General features: G+C 27.6%; 2 protein-coding genes across 2 annotated transcripts; both read left to right on the forward strand.

The window, feature by feature from the left end:
• Positions 1 to 480: 480 nt before the first annotated feature.
• On the forward strand, positions 481 to 4,580 carry LOC113362904. The gene is made up of 7 exons (XM_026605399.1): positions 481 to 492; positions 1,327 to 2,765; positions 2,831 to 3,468; positions 3,670 to 3,823; positions 3,940 to 4,100; positions 4,173 to 4,256; positions 4,330 to 4,580. The coding sequence occupies exons 1-7, from the start codon at positions 481 to 483 to the stop codon at positions 4,578 to 4,580; spliced, it is 2,739 nt and encodes a 912-aa protein (XP_026461184.1).
• A 3,102-nt stretch (positions 4,581 to 7,682) lies between these two features.
• Positions 7,683 to 15,418, forward strand: LOC113363679 (sugar transporter SWEET1-like). The gene is made up of 6 exons (XM_026606155.1): positions 7,683 to 7,894; positions 11,437 to 11,615; positions 11,716 to 11,943; positions 12,042 to 12,102; positions 14,210 to 14,329; positions 15,144 to 15,418. The coding sequence occupies exons 1-6, from the start codon at positions 7,892 to 7,894 to the stop codon at positions 15,240 to 15,242; spliced, it is 690 nt and encodes a 229-aa protein (XP_026461940.1). The 5' UTR covers positions 7,683 to 7,891; the 3' UTR covers positions 15,243 to 15,418.
• The last annotated feature ends 3,629 nt before the right edge of the window (positions 15,419 to 19,047 follow it).

Raw genomic sequence — 19,047 nt, forward strand, 5'->3', positions numbered from 1 at the left:
AATAATTATTAGTAATTAAAAAAGCAATATGTTATATAAAATTCGTTATAAATTAAAAGCTCCAGATTTATTTATTGGTGATAATAAAAAGTAAGGTTAGGATTAAGGTCAACGCCTTCATATTATATATATATATATATATATATATATATATATATATATATAAATATGAAATTTTAAGAATATTTTGGCACATTTCGTCTAATATTTAGATCACGATAAGTTTTAGAGAATCGCAGTTATTCTATTGTTAAATTTTCGCGCTTTTAAGCAAACATTTCAAACATACATTTGTATATGTATATGCATATATGTATATATGCATATATATAAATATGTGTGTGTATATATATTTATCATCTATACAAATATAAATTATTATATAAATATAAGTCCGGGTGTAAATTATTTGCCAGTTTCGAAAAATAAGTGATATGCGAAATAGTTGAATATTTTTACAGTGTATTTTAGTTTCTCAATATGAAACAGATCGTAAGTCGATTATATTTTTATTAATTATATAACATATATTAATAATTTAGAAAGTTAAAAATGAGAAATGTTTTAACTCAATTTTATCATTCCATTTTTTTAATTAAATAATGTTTTCCTTTATTGTCAATAGTCTTCTTTTTGTCTGTATGTATAATTGTGTTTTCATCAATTTCAATTTTGTGGAAAAATATTTCAGTGTCAATTTACAATTCTGTGGAAAAATTTACAAACTCTGTGAACATGGAGACAAAATACAAATAAACTATTTTTCTAATTTTTCCTCTTGTTTATGCTCATTATAGTTTTACTGAGTATTACATAAAATTAGATGTGGAAACGTCTATCAATAACGATTTTGAAAAACTATATGATTTTTTTTATGCAATTGCTTCAACAAGCTTTTATAGGTCTCAATAACACAACTTATATTTTTGGTACTAAAGTATTTAAAAATAATGATACTAATTATTAACAAATTTACTAAACCACACTAGAAAGAAAGAAAATCTGGATTCTTTTGCTTCAATTAATTTTTAAATTAGTTTAAACTTTAAACAGTGAGAACAAAACATGATAAATGGAAATAAAAATTTACATTGTTTTACATGTGAAAATAACTAAAAAAAGGCGCTAATGATATATGGGTATTACTCTGTAGTTGCAAATTACATTTATATATGCATCATTTCAATTCATTATTATTTAGTTATTTATCCAATTATTGTCAATTTAATTATTATTATTTGATCCATGATTAGATATAAGCTTTGCTATATACTGTTTACTATTATGCTATATCCTTTATTATATACTTCTATTAATTCCTTTCAGGCGCGACTCTGCGCTCTGAGTTTGCTCCTGGCAACCTCCTTGGCTGCTCCCTTCAATCAAGATGCCGGCGCAAATGTTCATCCCGCCAACCAGGAGCTCCTGAAATCTTCCTTCGACCAAGTTGCCACGTCTGAACCAAGTTTGGCCAATCATGAACATGTACAAATTATTCCTAAAGGACACCAAGTGGAACACCAAGGATCACATAATGCTAATGAAAAAGCAGTCCAGTTACCGGACACTGGTGCTGCAGATAATTTGAATCCAACAAGAGATCACCAAGAGTTACCTGAACATCAATTAAAAGTCAGGGAGGATTTGAAAGCACAACCTTTTGATGGTAAGATTGAAACAACAACAGGGGCTGGTGAAAAGCATAATAATGAGCAAGTTTTTACAACAAGTTATCACAGTTTAAATCCTGTAAATTATGATCATGATTTGTCTGGACATCAGTTGAAAGTCAGAGAAGACTTGAAGAATCAACAAGCTTTTGATGGTAAGACTGAAACAACTACGCCAACTGGTAACCAACAAACTTTCCATAATGTAGACTTGTTAAATCCAACAAACAACCAACAAGGACTTCCTGCTCATCAATTGAATGTCAGAGAAGACTTAAAACCACAAACTTTAGATGTCAAACCACAAACAACTGGTTCACAAAATCCCACAAACTTAGACTTGTTACAACAAACCAACAACCAACCTTTGCCTACACACTTGCTGCAAGTACGTGAGGAATCCAAACCTGCAACTTTAGACCTAAATCCACAACCCAAACCTCAAACTTTAGACGTCAATCCTGCTTTGTTTAATCTGCACTCACTCAAAACTTCACCAACTGGCCAACTAACACTAGACGCTTCTTCTACCACTACCACAACAACTCCTAACCTTGATCAACATTCAAGACTGAGACGTCAAGACAATCCTACGTTTGAGACCCACAAACCTGATCAAAAAACTGAACAAACCCATCCTCAGACTAGCACTGAAGCCTACTTAAATAGAAAAGTCAGACAGGATATTCTGTTGTTGACCAGACCGTCTCCTGTGAACCCTGATGTTGTCTCTGAGCCCAAACCTGATGAGAAAGTTGTTGAAGATCATACCAGAGTTGAGAGTTGGGACAAACCTACTGAGAAACCTGCAGAAAGACATAGGAGATCCAATGAGGACCATAAACATAATTTGAAACAGAAACCTGAATATGTTGTGAGGACTTCTACATCCGCACCAAAGGTTTCATCCACCAGTGGTCATCAAGAAGTTAGCACCAAAGCAACGAATGTGAGGAAAACTAGGCAAACTTATGACTCGTCTGAGGAGCAAACATTTTATGATCAACCTCAGACTTATGATAATTCCAACTCTCAGCAGACACAAGAGGAGGAATCTGCAGAAGATAGTGATGAATACCAACCAGAACCACAAAGGTAAGGGATACAATATTATTTATGACAAAATATATTACTTTTAATATTATTTATATATTTTTTAGGTACCGTCGTGCAATCGACATCAAAATCAACTTGAAACACGAGTCTTTAAGTCAAGAAAATCGCGAAGAATATGAAGAACACGAGAAAATCGATCGAGATTTTGAAGAATCACCACCAAGGGAAGTTAGATGTGCAGGATATGCACCTACACCAACACCTGGCACCAAATGCCAAGGAGATAAAGCTAAATGTGGTGGATTTGAGACTACAAATCCAACTACCAATTTGGACAAACACGAAGACCACCATCACGAAGTTTCAACTAATCCAACTTCCGATTCAAACAAAAATCTTCATCAGGAAGTTTCGGCCAAAACTAAGAGAAGCACCACGTGTGTCGGATCAGATTGCACACCATCCACTGTTGAACCGAGCGAAAGACGTCGCAAACCGGGCACAGGAATGTCTACTACCCAAAAACCTTTACGTCCTGGACAAATGAAACCGAAACGTGATGTTCAAACCACAACAACTACTTCACCAGTGGATCAAACCCACAAACTGGAGGAGGAGAACATCCAGATAACTGTGGTAAATCCACCAGAGGTTCCGGTGCAAAAAGTTGATGAAAATGTGAGAAAGACTCGGTCTGCTGATGGCAATGGAGTTAAGGAAGATGCTCAGAAGCAACAAAATGGCAAGTTGGCAACATTATATACGATTGTTAAGAACTTTTTATTATTCTAATGAACAATTGTAGATGTAGTTGATCAGTAGATTGTAGTTTGAACAGAATTAAATAATATAAATTTAGAAGTATTTGTTGTAATTTCATTTGCAGGCAATAAACAACTCTAAATTGTTCAAAAATTTTATTTTTTTTATTCATCTTTCTTAGAAAGTGGCGCCAACGGCGCTTCGTTGAAACTGCAAGTACCTGGTGAAGCCTCATCTTCTGGATCACAACAACAGCAACAAGAACATGAATTAAATGCAGAAACAAATGCTTGTGTTGGTTTGAAATGTGGTTTTTGGCATAAACATAAAACAACGTGAGTAGAAAAGACTTAAGCACCATTTTAAATATTCTACAGTACATCCTGATCTATGAGACGGTCAAGTGCTTGTACCAATCAATAATTTATTATTAAATATTTCTTGTTTTTAGAACTGTCCCTCCGACTCAAACTCCAGGTACTCAAAAACCGACAATGCCTCCAGCAACAATGGTACCTCCCACGCAAGCCCCAGGAACAATGCCACCAGCAACTGAACCTCAACCTTATGGTTCGAAGAATGATCAAATGTTGACTGTTCGTCCAATCGCAGGTTAATAGAAATACATATATACATATATTTATTAATTAGTTGATAGTTATTCAAATTGTATTTTATTACCAGGACATACCCATTCTGGTTCCTTCGTCAACAATGAGTGGAAACCACATGCCAGGACTGCTCGACAAGCTATGGACAGCAAACAAGGTACAAGATAAATAGACAGATGATTAAAATCAATTTTTACTCGTAATTATTTATACATTTTTTTACCTTCTAGTTCAAACAACAATGGTTCCAGAGAAAGAAGTCTTCCCATCAGACCCTGTCACTAAATCATCAGTCCCCATGACAAAGACTCCAGAAGAATTAGCAAAGCAGGAAGCTTATGACAAAGAAGGTCCTCATTTTGTACGACCAGTACCAGTACATGATATTTTAGGTAAAATTGCACAACCAAAAAATCAGAGTAGGGATAAAAATGTTGGCATGAAGAAGGAAGATGTAGATAATACTACCGAGAAGATGTAAGTTGTTGGTAGTGTTATTTTGTTAATGATTAGAATATTTCTTGTATTTTTATGATATAGTAGTTTGTAGTAAATATTGTAAATTTTGTACTATATAGAGAAGCAAATAATAAATAGAGTAAATATTTTATATTAAACAGTATTATATGTATTTAGTTTACAGGATTCATTTTGAATTATATATTTACACAAATTTTCTTTTTACTCAACTTGAAAATGATATCAAATCCATGTTTTTTTTTTTAAACAAATATTTTGCAGTTTTATTTTTATGAAATATTCAAAGGTATCTATCCACAGATTTTATTTTTATGAAATATTTATAGATATTACATTATATTTTTATTAGTGATTCATATTTTTGGCAATTATTATAGGCATAATTTTATTTAGTTTATAATTATTATATATTAATTTTAATCATTTATATATATTAAGCATTAATTATTCAAAATACAATTTATGTTTCAATTTTCAAAATTTATTATAATATAATTTTAAAAAAATTCAATAAAATCTAACATGGGAAATTTATGTTTCAATTTCAAAAAATGAAAAATTTTCCAAATATCTAATAAATAATACATATACTCTTCTTTTATCTATGATCTAATATATTTTATTTTTTTTATAATTTATTTTATTATTTTTAAATATTTATCAACATTATATTTTCATTAGTAATTAATATTCTTTGCAACAATCACATAATTTTATGTAGTTTATAATTATATATCTGTTTTAAACATTTATATATGAATTAAACATTAATTTTTCAAAATACAATTTATGCTTCAATTTTCAAAAAAAAAATATAATTAAGTGTACAATTTTTTTTATAAGAATAAAGCTCCCAATATTAACGTAGGTTTCTGGATGCATTAAATTTTTATTATATTTTAAATCAATAAATACATTTCTTTTTAAAAAAAAAACTGAAATAAATATTTACTTAGTTGCATATACATTAACATTTTCTGTGAACTTTAATTGATGCACTTAATCGGTGCATTTTACACAAAAGATTATTTAATAATTTAATAATTTTATACGGTTATCATAAAAATATATTATTTTTTATATTATCATAAAATATATATATATATATATATATATATATATTATTTTATAAATTAGTATTTTTACATATAACTATCCGTAAAGAAAAGCAAGTAAAACTTAAAAATTAATGATATAATATAACATTATACATTATGAATGTATTATATTATCAAATATTTTTCTTTTGTAAAAAATCTGGGTATAAGTAAATTTAAAATACAAAGTTAGAAAAACTACTATAAACAGAAAGCTATTGATTAGAATTAATTAAAAATAAATGTTTACTTATTTGTATTAAAATTGAACTGATTAAAAAATCTAAAATTATTATTTAAAAAAATATTACGTAATTTAATATTATTTTTTTTATTAAATATATGTTTTGACATATCTGGCTAAAAATACTAATTTAAAATAATGATAAAAATATATTTGTAATCTCTTATATATATGATTGTATAAGACTGAAATTATTTTTTAATAAAAATAAAGTTGCCAATTAATAATTTAATTAGTTTAATTTGTTAAATCATTAATTATTTTTATTAGATGTTAAATAATCAATTACATTAACGAGTGTTATTAAGAAATTAATTAGCTGAATTTATAAATTAATAATAATTTTTATTAAATGTTAAATAACTAATTACATAAACTATAGAAGCAAGTGAAATAAATATTTATTAAGGCACAAAATATGTATAATTACGCTTTTTGTCATTATTATTGAGTTAAAATTATTTATGGTATATATATTTTTTATTAAAAATGAAGTTGACATTAGTAATTTAATTAGCTTAATTCGTTGAGTCATTAATCATTTTTAGAAGATGTTAAATAATTATTAACTTCCCGTAGGGCAAGTTATAGTAATCGCAAAAAAATCGAAAATGAAAATTTTGCATTTCTCGACGTTTCAAAGGTTTCTGAATATTTTGGCATACTTTAGAAAAAATGGATGTATGTGTGTGTATGTGCCTGTATGTATGTGTGTTTGGATACAAATTTTCGTCGACGATTTCGGGAACACGGATCAACCGATTTGAATAATTCAAAAAACATTCGATCTGTATTGATAAGGAGATGTGCTAATTAGCTCTTGGCAAAGGCAGGTGTAGCCGTTCCGAAGATAAGAGGAAAAAGGTGCCGAAAACGGTAACTCAGTTTTTAAGAGAACGGAGCGTCCGATTTTAATAATTCAAAAAACATTTTACTTGTATTGACAAGATGAAGAATTGATCAAATTTTCATGAAGGCAGGTCTAGCGGTTTCTGAGATCTAATGGAGAAAGTAAAAAAAAAAACCATTTGGCGGTCAAAAATGATCATTAGACATATGCACATCAAATTATCAGATATTTTATAGAGATTTTAACAATAAATATAAATTTTGTTTACATTCCTATGGGTTCCGTACCAATGTTTATCCGTTAGACGGCGACGCGGCGCTTACGCGCTTTGAGATTTCGTCTCTATGCAGTTAAAGCAGTACGATTGCTTTGAAAAAAAGTTCAGGTTTTCCAAAATATGTCAAAGTAAAAAAAAAAGTGATTTTTTGTCCAATTTATAGTTTCTCAAAAATCTTATTTTTTCGAAGTAAATTTTTTTCAAAAATGTTAATCGTTTTTAAAAAAATAATAATTTTTGGTACGGGAAGTTCCAGCAATTTGCCTTGAGGCACGATGCTTTAATTGCCTTAAGACAAAATTCCACTTACAGCTAGTTTGTAGTATTGTAGTAGGAACTAATCATCCTTTATATTAGATGTTAACTAACTAACTACATTAACTATAGAAACAAGTAAAATAACAATATACTTTAACAAGACACAAAACTTGTACATTTATATTTACTTTTTTGTGCACAAAATAAAATATAAAAATAAGAATAATTTTAAATAATGTAAAACATACATTTATAATAAAATGCATTAATGTCTGCAACAACCCTTATGATTTACCTTTGTGTGGAGGCACCCTTACAATTACTTTTCAATGTCAAAATCTCCACGTGCGTCAATCTGACAGTTGACAGGTGACAGTCGTGATGGGTCGGAGGAGCCAGTTGTGTAATTTTTGTTTATTCGATTTTATTTGATATTATGTAGAATTAATTAGAATTAAAATGCTAAAAACATCCACAAAATTCGGAAAATGCTTCAGATAATGTAAATTTATAAAATTAGCAACAAAATTCAAGTCTAAATTCACAGCTGAACTTCAGGGTTAGAGGAGAGAAAAAGAGGAACAAAATGGTAAAGAAAATTAAATAGAAAAATATTTAGTATAAATTCATGTTTTATTCATTTTACTTTGAGTATTGAGTACTTTTTGCTTAAAATTAATAGTATACTTTTTCGTATAAAAAGAAATTCCTGAATCTATTTGTCAATACAAATGTCTTATTTAATAATCAATAAGATTTGTTATCATTATTTTGTACTATAAATTATTGAGGAATTACATTCTTACATTGTTATTCTTACAATGATTCGACTAATGGAAATTATATGTAAAATGCAATAATTACGCATAAGAAACCTTTTCACAAATACAATTGAATGTATCACAAGTATAAGATATCAGATCTACTACTCTTACTTTTCTAATAAAATTATCTACTCATTTCTATTCAAGAAAATCAAATGTAAAAAATAGATATTTTTATTTCTACTATATTGTAGTACATAAGAAACCTTGTCACAAATACAATTGAATGTATCACAGGTATGTATCACAAGTTTACAATATCAGATCTACTACTCTTACTTTTCTAATATGATTATCTACTCATTTCTATTTAAGAAAATCAATTGTAAAAAATAGATATTTTTGTTTCTACTATATTGTAGTACATAAAAAACCTTGTTACAAATACAATTGAATGTATCACAGGTATGTATCACAAGTTTACGATATCAGATCTACTACTCTTACTTAACTAATATAATTATCTACTCATTTCTATTCAAGAAAATCTATTATAATCTATAGATATTTTTAATTCATTTAATAAATTATTAATCATTAGGTTTATATTGCAGAATGAATAAAACATTCACTTTAGTTGAAGTGGTAAAAGTTTTGGCATTGATATATCGATACTCTTGATTTTATAAATATATTGCTTTTACTTTTATAAATTTGGTAAAAAAGACTTATGTATACATGATGAATAATTTATACGCAATAAAAAAAATATAAATCAATTACATGATTAGAAAAGTTAATTAGCTATTAAAAATGTATAAAATTGTCGATGTAAATTATGTTGTATATTGTCAGAAATTGTTGTGAGTTGTTTGAAAATGTTGTACTTGGATTGTCTGAATATGTTGTAGTTGTCTTAAAATGTAGGAAATTGCTTGAAAATGTTGTAAGTGGTTTATAGATGTTATAAGTTGTTTAAGAATGTTGCAAGGTTTCTTAAAATGTTGTAATTAGGGGAAAAATGTTGTTGCGAGTTACTTGAGAATATTGTAAGTTGTCTAAGAATGTTGGAAATTATAATAAAGTGTTGTTAGATGCCTGATATATATATATATATATATATATATATATATGTTGTAAATTATTTAAAATTGTTGTAAGTTGTCTGAAAATGCTAAAATTGTTTGAAAATGTTATAAGTTGTCTGAAACTCTTAAGTTTAAGGGGAAAAATGTTGTTGCGAGTTACTTGAGAGTATTGTAAGTTGTCTAAGAATGTTGTAAATTATATTAAAATGTTGTAAGTTATATTGAAATGTTGCAAGTTGTTTAAAAATGTTGTAAGTTAGTTTAAAAATGTTATAAATAATCTGAAATTATTCTAAGTTGTCTGATAAGATTGTAAGTTATCTGAAATGTAAAGTTATAAATTTTCTAAAAATATTGTAAGTTGTCCTAAAAGGTTGTGAGTTACATGAGAATGTTGCAAACTGTCTGATAATGTTTTAAAATGCATGAATGTTGCCAGTTGCCTGAAAATGTTGTTAAATGTTTGAGAATGTTGCAAAATGTCTGAAAATATTGTAAATTATCTGAAAATTTTGTTAATTGTCTGAGAATGTTGTAGGTTGGGTAAAAATTCAATAAGTTGCCTAGGAATGTTGTAAGTTGTCTTTAAATAAATAAATAAATAAATATCATTTACCTGGAGATGTTATGACTTGTTTTAAAATGTTGTAAGTCGTCTAAAGATGTTGTAAGTTGTCTAAGGATGTTGTAAGTTGTCAGAGGATGTTGTAAGTTGTCTAAGAATGTTGTACGTTATATAAAAATGTAGCAACTGTCTGATAATCTTGTAAAATGCATGAGAATGTTGCAAATTGTCTGAGAACGTTGTTAAATGCATGAGAATGTTGCAAATTGTCTGAGAACGTTGTTAAATGTTTGAGAATGTTGCAAAATGTCTGAAAATATTGTAAATTATCTGAAAATTTTGTTAATTGTCTGAGAATGTTGTAGGTTGTCTAAAAATTCAAAAAGTTGCCTAGGAATGTTGTCAGTTGTCTTTAAATAATTAAATAAATATAATTTGCCTGGAAATGTTATGACTTGTTTTAACATGTTGTAAGTCGTCTAAAAATGTTGTAAGTTGTCTAAGGATGTTGCAAGTTGTCTAAGAATGTTGTAATTGGTCTAAGTAAAAAGCAAATGGTTTTAAAATATTGGAAATGTGTTGGAAAATGTTTTAAGTTACTTGAAAATATTGTCAGTTGTCTTAAAATGTTGTAAGTTTTCTAAGAATGTTGTAAGTCATCTTAAAATGTTTTTAAGTTATTTGAAAATGTTGTAAGTTGTCTAGAAATGTTGTAGATTGTCTAAAGATTTTGTAGATTGTCTGAAGATTTTGTAGATTATCTGAAAATGTTGTAGATTATCTGAGAATATTGTAGATTGTTTGAAAATGTTTTAGAAATGTAAGCTTTCTGATAATGTATGATGTCTAAGAATGTTATAAGTTGTCTGAAAATTATGTAATTTGTCTGAAAATTATATAAGTTGCCTGAAAATGATGCAGATTAATTGAGAAAGATATAAAGCTTCTGATAATGTTGTAAAAGGTCAATAAATGTTATTATGGGAAGTTTGTAGATTTAAAAAGAGACATAATTATAATTATAATTATAAATAATTAGTACGTAATTTCAATTTTTATTTGATTTTATTTTTAGATAAAAATTTTGAAAAAATAAGACTTGAGATTTTTTAAAAAAATATGACTTTTTTGAAAAATTTGAATTTTTTTGTCTCGAAATTTTTTTGAAAATTTTGAATTATTTTCAAAGCAATAATGCTACGCGGCTATTTCAGAGAAAAAATACCGAAGCGCGTAAGCGCCGCGCCGCAGTATAACGGATAAACTTTAAAAATGTTAACAAAATGTATAATTATTATTAAAATTTCTAAAACATAAAATAATTTGATGTAACGGTTCTCTCTCAATATAAATATAGCTTTTGATAGCCTTCATAAAAAACGACCGATCGGTATGTCACAATTGCAATTTTAAACGAACATCTACACCACATTGGTTTGTTGTCACATCGGGGATGTTGGCAGGGATTTATATAGAATATTGCTGCAACATCACGTGCTTACTGGGAAGTAAGTAGTTGGATTATGAAAAATCGAATGACAGCATTATGTACAATTATTGCCTACAATTTATAAAGCAACCACATAATATAAATAATAAGTATTAACAATAGATTTTTCATCTTTATATTATGTACAATCATTGCATGAAATTTATATAGTAACTAAAAGATATAAATAATAAGTATTAACAAAATATCTTTTATATATTTTAGCTTAAAACTTTGGACACAATCGCAAACACTCTATCACCACACAAAGATTTCCTCGGGATGGTGGCAGGTTTCATGACAGTCCTACAATACATGTCTGGTTCGTTAGTTTGCTGTGAAATCATTAAAAAAAGGAGCACCGAGAATATTTCAGCTGTGCCATTCATCGGTGGATTGGTTGTGTATGTTTAGAATAAGATAAATAGAAACAGTAATAAATAATATTTTGATATTCCTTAGGGAAGTATACAAAATATTTATTTCTCTATTTTTTATCACCAGGAGCATCCTAAGTTTCCATTACGGCTGGATACTCCGAGACACAACAACAGTGTACATAAGTTTAGTAGGAATGCTCTTCAATCTGTTTTACCTGATGATTTACGCCAGTTTTTTGGACTCCGAACACCAGACAAGAGACGTGACCAAGAATGTCAACTATGCTGTTGCCATTACAGCCACCTGTATTGGATATGCTTGGTTTGAAGACCCTGCTTTAGTCGAGTTCAGGTAAAGATGTAAAAGCCACTTGATAATAATTAGATAAATAAATAATTAAATTAGTAATTGGAAATAATTATTATATTGATTATTGTGTATTTTTGTAGATATGGAATGATCATCACATGTCTTAGTTTGATTTTAATGGCTTCTCCACTCTTCCGTTTGGTAAGAAGATGACTTTTATACATTTGTATATATGTATTTGTATATATACGTATATATATATATATATATATATATATATATCTGTCAAATAGAATTATATAGGGTATATTCACTGACATTCCACAAGCGTCAGACGCACCTTGACTGTATCTTATATTATTTTAATTTTTGCCACATCTCAGCTGCTTTTTGGCAATAATAATGTAGACATTATATTTTTATTATTCATAATCATAAATATATTATATTTTAATATTGTCTTAGCCTATAAGTGAATTGAAATGTTTGGTAGATTACAGTCTTTATTTGTTTTTAATGTTAAGGGGGTCTTCCTATGTGACGGCCTGTTTTTTACGGATACTTTAGGATTTTTTTTCTACGACCAGTAAATATTTAGAGCTTCAAGTTTTTTATCATTCATTAACACATATTTGGACAGTATAAATATAAAATTTCAGCTAAAAATATTCAGTCAAACTAGAGTTACAGCGCTCTGAACACCCCCGCCTCGAAAAGAAGAGCTCCCACTTTCTCCACGATTCCGGCTGATCGGCTTATCTGAAAAAAAAAATAAACGGCGTTTTAATTTGTAGGCTTAAAAGCACGGAATGACCTATAATCAAATGATTATATAAAAAAATTGGATTTTTGATAGACATTTGAAATATAATAAAAGTTGCAAATTAGGCGTTTTTTTTTGTTTTTTGCTATAAAAAAATCAAAGTTTCGATTGATAATAGTTCATTCCATGCGTTTAAATATATTGAGTGTGCCCTGTAAATTTCAAGTAATTCGGTCCGGCCTGAGATACAATGGAGGAGAGTTTGAAAAACACAGTTTTGAGAAAAACGCATTTAATGTTTCTAACTGCCAACTCAGCGCTCCGAACCGCTCTTTCTTTTACCTGCTGTATCTTTAAAACGACTTCGAATTTTTTAAAATCGCTTTACTACCGTATTCTAGACATGTTAAGGGAGCAATTTATGAAAAAAAACTAGCTGTAAGTGGAATTCTGTCTTTAGGCAATTACGGCATCGTGCCTTGAGGCAAATTGCTGGAACTTCCCGTACCGTAACGAGATGATCGAGGAATATTAAACGTTTTAAAATAGATTATTATAAATATTGTAACATTGTCTAATATTTATAAGAATTATATAAACTGAATTGAAAAGTTAAAATCACTTGTTTAAAGTATATTAGAACTTTAGTCAGAATTAAAAATAAAATCTGAAATATTTTCGATATCCACAAAACTAAAAAAAAAAATGGAACATAATTTTTTTTTCCAAAATCAATTATTTTGTTAAGACAAGCAGAAAGTTCTTTGAATCAATTGAATCGGACGCTTCGTTCTCTCAAAAACTGCCATTTTTTGTACATTTAGCTCTGTATCTCCGTAATGGCTGGGTCTGCCTTTGCGAAAAACTAATAACCCCTTCTCGCAATTATTACTAATTGAATGATTTTTAGATCATTCAAATCGGATGCTCCGTTCTCTCAAAAACTCGATTTCTATTTTCTGCACTCTTTGCTCCTTATCTCCGTAACTGCTGGACCTGCCTTTGCCAAAAACTAATCAGCACATCTTCTTATCAATATAAATCGAATGTTTTTTAAACCATTCAAATCGGTTGATCCGTACGCCCGAAAATGTGGGCGAAAATTTGTATCCATACATACATACACACACACATCCATTTTTTCTGAAGTATGCCAAAATGTTCAGAAACCTTCAAAACGTCGATAAATGTAAAAATGTTCAATTCCGATTTTCGGCCCATTACAATAACTTACCCTACGGGAAGTTAAAAAAACGATTTTTTCAACCCATCACATAGGAAGACCCCCTTAATGTCAAACGCCTCAAAAATTTTCAATGTCAAACAAAGATAAGCGGTTTTTTGTAATTTTTTCCATTTACTGCTACAATCTAACTATATTTCTATAAATCAAATAATCTTAAAAAATTCTCTTAACAAACTTCAGAAAGATTTAACAAAATCCGAATACTCGTTTCAGAGGATTATTCTTTCATACACAATTACAGAAAAATTTTATATATAAGATTTATAAAAATATATTATTTATATAAATCTTTTTTCCAGGGTGAAATCATTAGAAAGAAAGACTCCTCAGCACTACCTCTCCCCCTGATCGCCATGGGCACAATAGTCTCATTCCTGTGGCTCGTCTACGGTTTGGCAGCTCGAAACCATTTTCTGATTGTGAGTACTGTGCTGGTGTACTGGCTCTGCAATCCTCTAGTCTCGTATTAAATGAAGATTTGTTTATTTTAAATACTGAATGATTGATGAAGCATGTACGATATGGAATAAATTTTTATTTGTATTGAATTATTTAATGGTGTTTCAGTAAGTAAGAAGAGCCAGATACATATCAGGATAAATTAATTATCTTTTATCTTGTCAAAGTTATGTTTGGACAAGATTTGGTTCAATATTTTTATTTCCAGCAGGTCCAAAGCTGTTTAGGCTTGTTAATTCAAGTTTTACAACTGATGTTGATTGTTATTTATCCAAAAAGTGAAAAGGCTGAACAAGAATTTTACTCATGACTTCACTTTTTTGAAACACATAATTTTTTTTTACTTTTATCAAGATTGTGCAATCAAGACTGTTTTTAATCAAGAAATGTTATTCAAGAATCAAGAAGTAATTAAAAAAAATGTAAAAGTTGTAAAAATGGAAAAGTTGTAGTAATTAAAAAAAATAGTAAAATGGAGTTAGTGATTTGTATTTCACTAGTAAAATTATTATTAGTAAAACTTAGTTATTAGTAAAAAAATAATTATTACTATTATGATTCAAAGGCATTTTGTGGGAGTGTGGGTATTATTATTATTAACAATTATAATTAAAAAACATATTCTAAAACTGATAATGAAACAATACAAAATTTACATGTTTTAGCTATATTTGTGCACAATATTTTATTATTAGTTCCTATATTTATATTATTACTTTACTTTTTAGGCAAAGGTAACATATATTGTTATTAATTATCATTTTTACTTTTTAGGCACAAAACACAGCTGGTTTTGTGATCTGTCTACTACAAATACCTTTGCTTGTGATATACCCGAATAACCATCAAACAAGAAAAGAAAAAGATTTATAAAACTTTTACAAGAAACATAAAATTAGAAACAAGTAAATTAGGACAGACGTTAGAACAGAATTGTTGTAATGATGATAAAAATGTTACAAAATTGATATCTGTAAGTAACTTTTGACACGTTTCTGTTACGTAACAAAAATGAAACAAGAAACCTAAAATTAGGAACCAAACAAGAATAGAAACAGATTTATAAAACTTGAAAGAGAAACATAAAATCAGAAACAAGTAAATTAAGTCTAAATAGAATTGTTAATAAAGAATATAAAGATGTTACTATATTTTTATCTGTAATAGAAATGTTATAAAGAAGGTAAAGATGTTACTAAATCGTTATATGTGAGTGTCTTCTGACACGTTTTTGTTACGTCACAGAAATGAAACGAGAAACCTAAAATTAGGAACAAGTAAATTGGGACAAAATAGAATTATTATAAAGATGTTACTAAATTGTTATATGTTAGTATCTTTTGTCACGTTTCTGTTACGTAACAAAAATGAAACGGAAAAACCTAAAATTAGGAACAAAATAGAATTGTTATGAAGAATATAAAGATGTAACTAAACTGTTACCTGTAAGCAAATTCTGACACATTTCTGTTACGTAACAAAAATGAAACAAGAATCCTAAGATTAGGAACAATATTAAATTAGAACAAAATAGCATTGTTATAAAGAATATAAAGATGTAACTAAACTGTTACCTGTAAGTAAATTCTGACACGTTTCTGTTACGTAACGAGTTATTTATAGTTGATTTTTAAAAAATATTTTATTTGCTAATTTTATTTTATAACATCTTAACAAACTAAGAACAAGAAAATTAGAACAATATATATATATATATATATATATATATATCTATATATATGAGGACAAAGATATAACTAAAATTTATTTGTAAGTAACTTTTGCCACTTTTCTGTTACGTAACGAAACACAACAATTTTAAACAAAACATTCTGCTTTTGATGATTCCATTATTTATAAGTAGATTTTTAATATAAATAATTATATATAGTTGAATATTTGCAAAAATTTATTTCAGAACATGTAAAAGAAACTCGTTAAATTAGGATAAACAAAATAGTTTAAGAGAACTAAATAATATATATTTTCTAAAAATGTGTTCTGTTATATGAAAAGATAGTTCAAACGAACTATAAGGATAAATATTTTAATATTTTTGTTACATTATATTTAGTAAAATTGTTAATTATTTCTAGAATTATAAAATATTGAATCTGATTCAATGATAAATCTTATAGAATCACATAAAAACTTACAATTGTTATAATTGATCAAAATTTAATAACTTAGATAGAATTATATAATATATATTGTTTAAATTTAAAATATAATCAAATTATAGCTGGTTAAATGTAATCTCATACAATTTTACAATTGTGAAAAAGAAATATCATAAATAGTTATAATTTTAGTAACTTATATAGAATTGTATAACTTGTTGTTTAAATTCAAATTATAATCAAGTTATAGTTAAATTTATATCGACAGCACAAAAGAAGTCTCAAGATAGTTTATAAATATAAATATGCTTCCACAATAATAATAATAGTTATATTCAGTGGCGTCGGAACCGTGTGGGCTGTGTGGGCTTGAGCCCACCCATCAATTTCAAAAAATTATATAGGCTAATATCTCTAAAAAAAAACGAGACCACTGGCTGCCTATCTAAAAAAAAAAAAAAAACGAGCCCACCCATCAAAAATTTGGTTCCGACGCCACTGGTTATATTTAACAAATAACTACAAAAGTATAGCTACAATTTTTATATCAATCATAAGCACAAACTATTTTATGAAATTTCAGAGCACTTTTTTAAAAAATGTTATATACAATTAATACAAAACAAAATATTCAATAATTTCTAGTACAAAAAATATACATTATATATAAACGATGTAGAAAAATTACATTCCATAAAGTTTCTTCCTAATGATAATGCTTCTGTAATATTAAATGACAATAATAATGAAATACGATTGTGACATTAGATTTAGGTAGTTTAGTACAAATTAATAATAATAATGATATATAAATATATATATATATATATATATATATATATATTTATATATATATATATATAATAAATATATTATTATTATAGTGCCAAAGATTGTAATGATAAACCAAACGATATTGTTGATTAATGCTTATGTTTGTCTTTTATGATATTCTATCTTCCTAATAAAAAATATATTATAATAATCTTTAATATTAGATCAATATTGTTATAAATAATATGATATTTAGTCATGCTTCCAATTGGATATACATTAATGTATAAAACTAATTACAATTAGTTTAAAGTCTTATGAACAATCAGTCGATGAATAAATCCTGTTATAAATTAATAATAATAATTCATATATACTTGATTTATAATTATATATAAATATATATATATATATATATATATAAATATTATAATTATAAATTTTAATTTAAATTTAGTCAATATAAAAGTAAAAAGATTACATTTTTGTTTGTAACTAGATGTAGACAATCACAATTTTATGTATATGACAATAAAATAAAATATATTCCAGTTTATTTATTCTATAGTTTATTCTGTTAACGATTGTTAATTAATTTTTAATAACATAATATCAACAAATTATAGATTAATATAATAATATGCAAACAAGTTTTGCAAAGTATTTGATTTGTTGTTTAGTTTTTAATACAAATATTAAAATGTAAAACTTAAATTTGATTATTATGTAAAACATTTGGTGAATACTTACTTAGTGGTTATAAAATAAATTGTAAAACGATCCACGGATTTTTAACTTCCCATAGGGTAAGTTGTAGTAATCGCAAAAAAATTGAAAATGAAAATTTTTATATATCTTTACGTTTCAGAGGTTTCTGAATATTTTGACATACTTTAGAAAAAATGGATGTATGTGTGTGTGCGTGTGTGCGGATACAAACTTTCGTCGACGATTTCGGGAACACGGATGGAGCGATTTGAATAATTCAAAAAACATTCTATTCGTATTGATAAGGAGACGTGCTGATTAGTTTTTGGCGAAGGCAGGTCTAGCCGTTCCGAAGATATGGGGCAAAAAGTGCCAAAAACGGTAACTCAGTTTTTAAGAGAACGGAGCGTCCGATTTCAATAATTCAAAAAACATTTTACTCGTATTAACAAGGTGAAGAACTGATCAAATTTTCATGAAGGCAGGTCTAGCGGTTTCGGAGATCTAAAAAAAGTAAAAACAAATGCCAGTTGGCGGTCAAAAATGATCATTAGACAGATGCACATCAAATTATCAGATATTTTATAGAGATTTTAACAATAAGTATAAATTTTGTTTACATTCCGATGGGTTCCGTACCAATGCTTATCTGATAGACGGCGGCACGTCGCTTTCGCGCTTCGATATTTCGTCTCTATGCAGTTAAAGCAGTACGATTGCTTTGAAAGAAAGTTCAGAATTTCCAAAATATTTCAAAATACACTTTTCTTCAAAAAGTCTTTTTTTTTAAAAAACGTACATTTTTGTCAAAAATTTATAGTTTCTCAAAAATCTAATTTTTCACAGTAAACTTTTTTCAAAAATGTTAATCTTTTTTTAAAAAAAAAATTATTGGTACGGGAAGTTCCAGCAATTTGCCTTAAGGCACAATGCCATGCGCCCCACTAGTTTTAATATTAACTACTTTTTTTCAAAATAAAAATATTTTACCGCCGCATTTTTTTGAAAATCTAGTCGCGCCTTTTGTGCTTATCTTCACTCCAATCAATGTATTTTGACAGATCAAACAAAATTTG

The sequence above is a fragment of the Ctenocephalides felis genome, unplaced genomic scaffold (genome assembly GCF_003426905.1).
Source record: "Ctenocephalides felis isolate EL2017-DRISC unplaced genomic scaffold, ASM342690v1 CF-g0.4_SCAFFOLD_00845, whole genome shotgun sequence".
Lineage (NCBI taxonomy): Eukaryota > Metazoa > Arthropoda > Insecta > Siphonaptera > Pulicidae > Ctenocephalides > Ctenocephalides felis.

Coding starts and splice junctions, on each gene's coding strand:
- LOC113362904 (XM_026605399.1), top strand. Junction 4,101..4,172: donor GACTGTTCGTCCAATCGCAG/GTTAATAGAAAT, acceptor TTTTATTACCAG/GACATACCCATTCTGGTTCC. Junction 4,257..4,329: donor AGCTATGGACAGCAAACAAG/GTACAAGATAAA, acceptor TTTACCTTCTAG/TTCAAACAACAATGGTTCCA.
- LOC113363679 (XM_026606155.1), top strand. Junction 11,616..11,715: donor TTCATCGGTGGATTGGTTGT/GTATGTTTAGAA, acceptor TTTTATCACCAG/GAGCATCCTAAGTTTCCATT. Junction 14,330..15,143: donor CTCGAAACCATTTTCTGATT/GTGAGTACTGTG, acceptor TTTACTTTTTAG/GCACAAAACACAGCTGGTTT.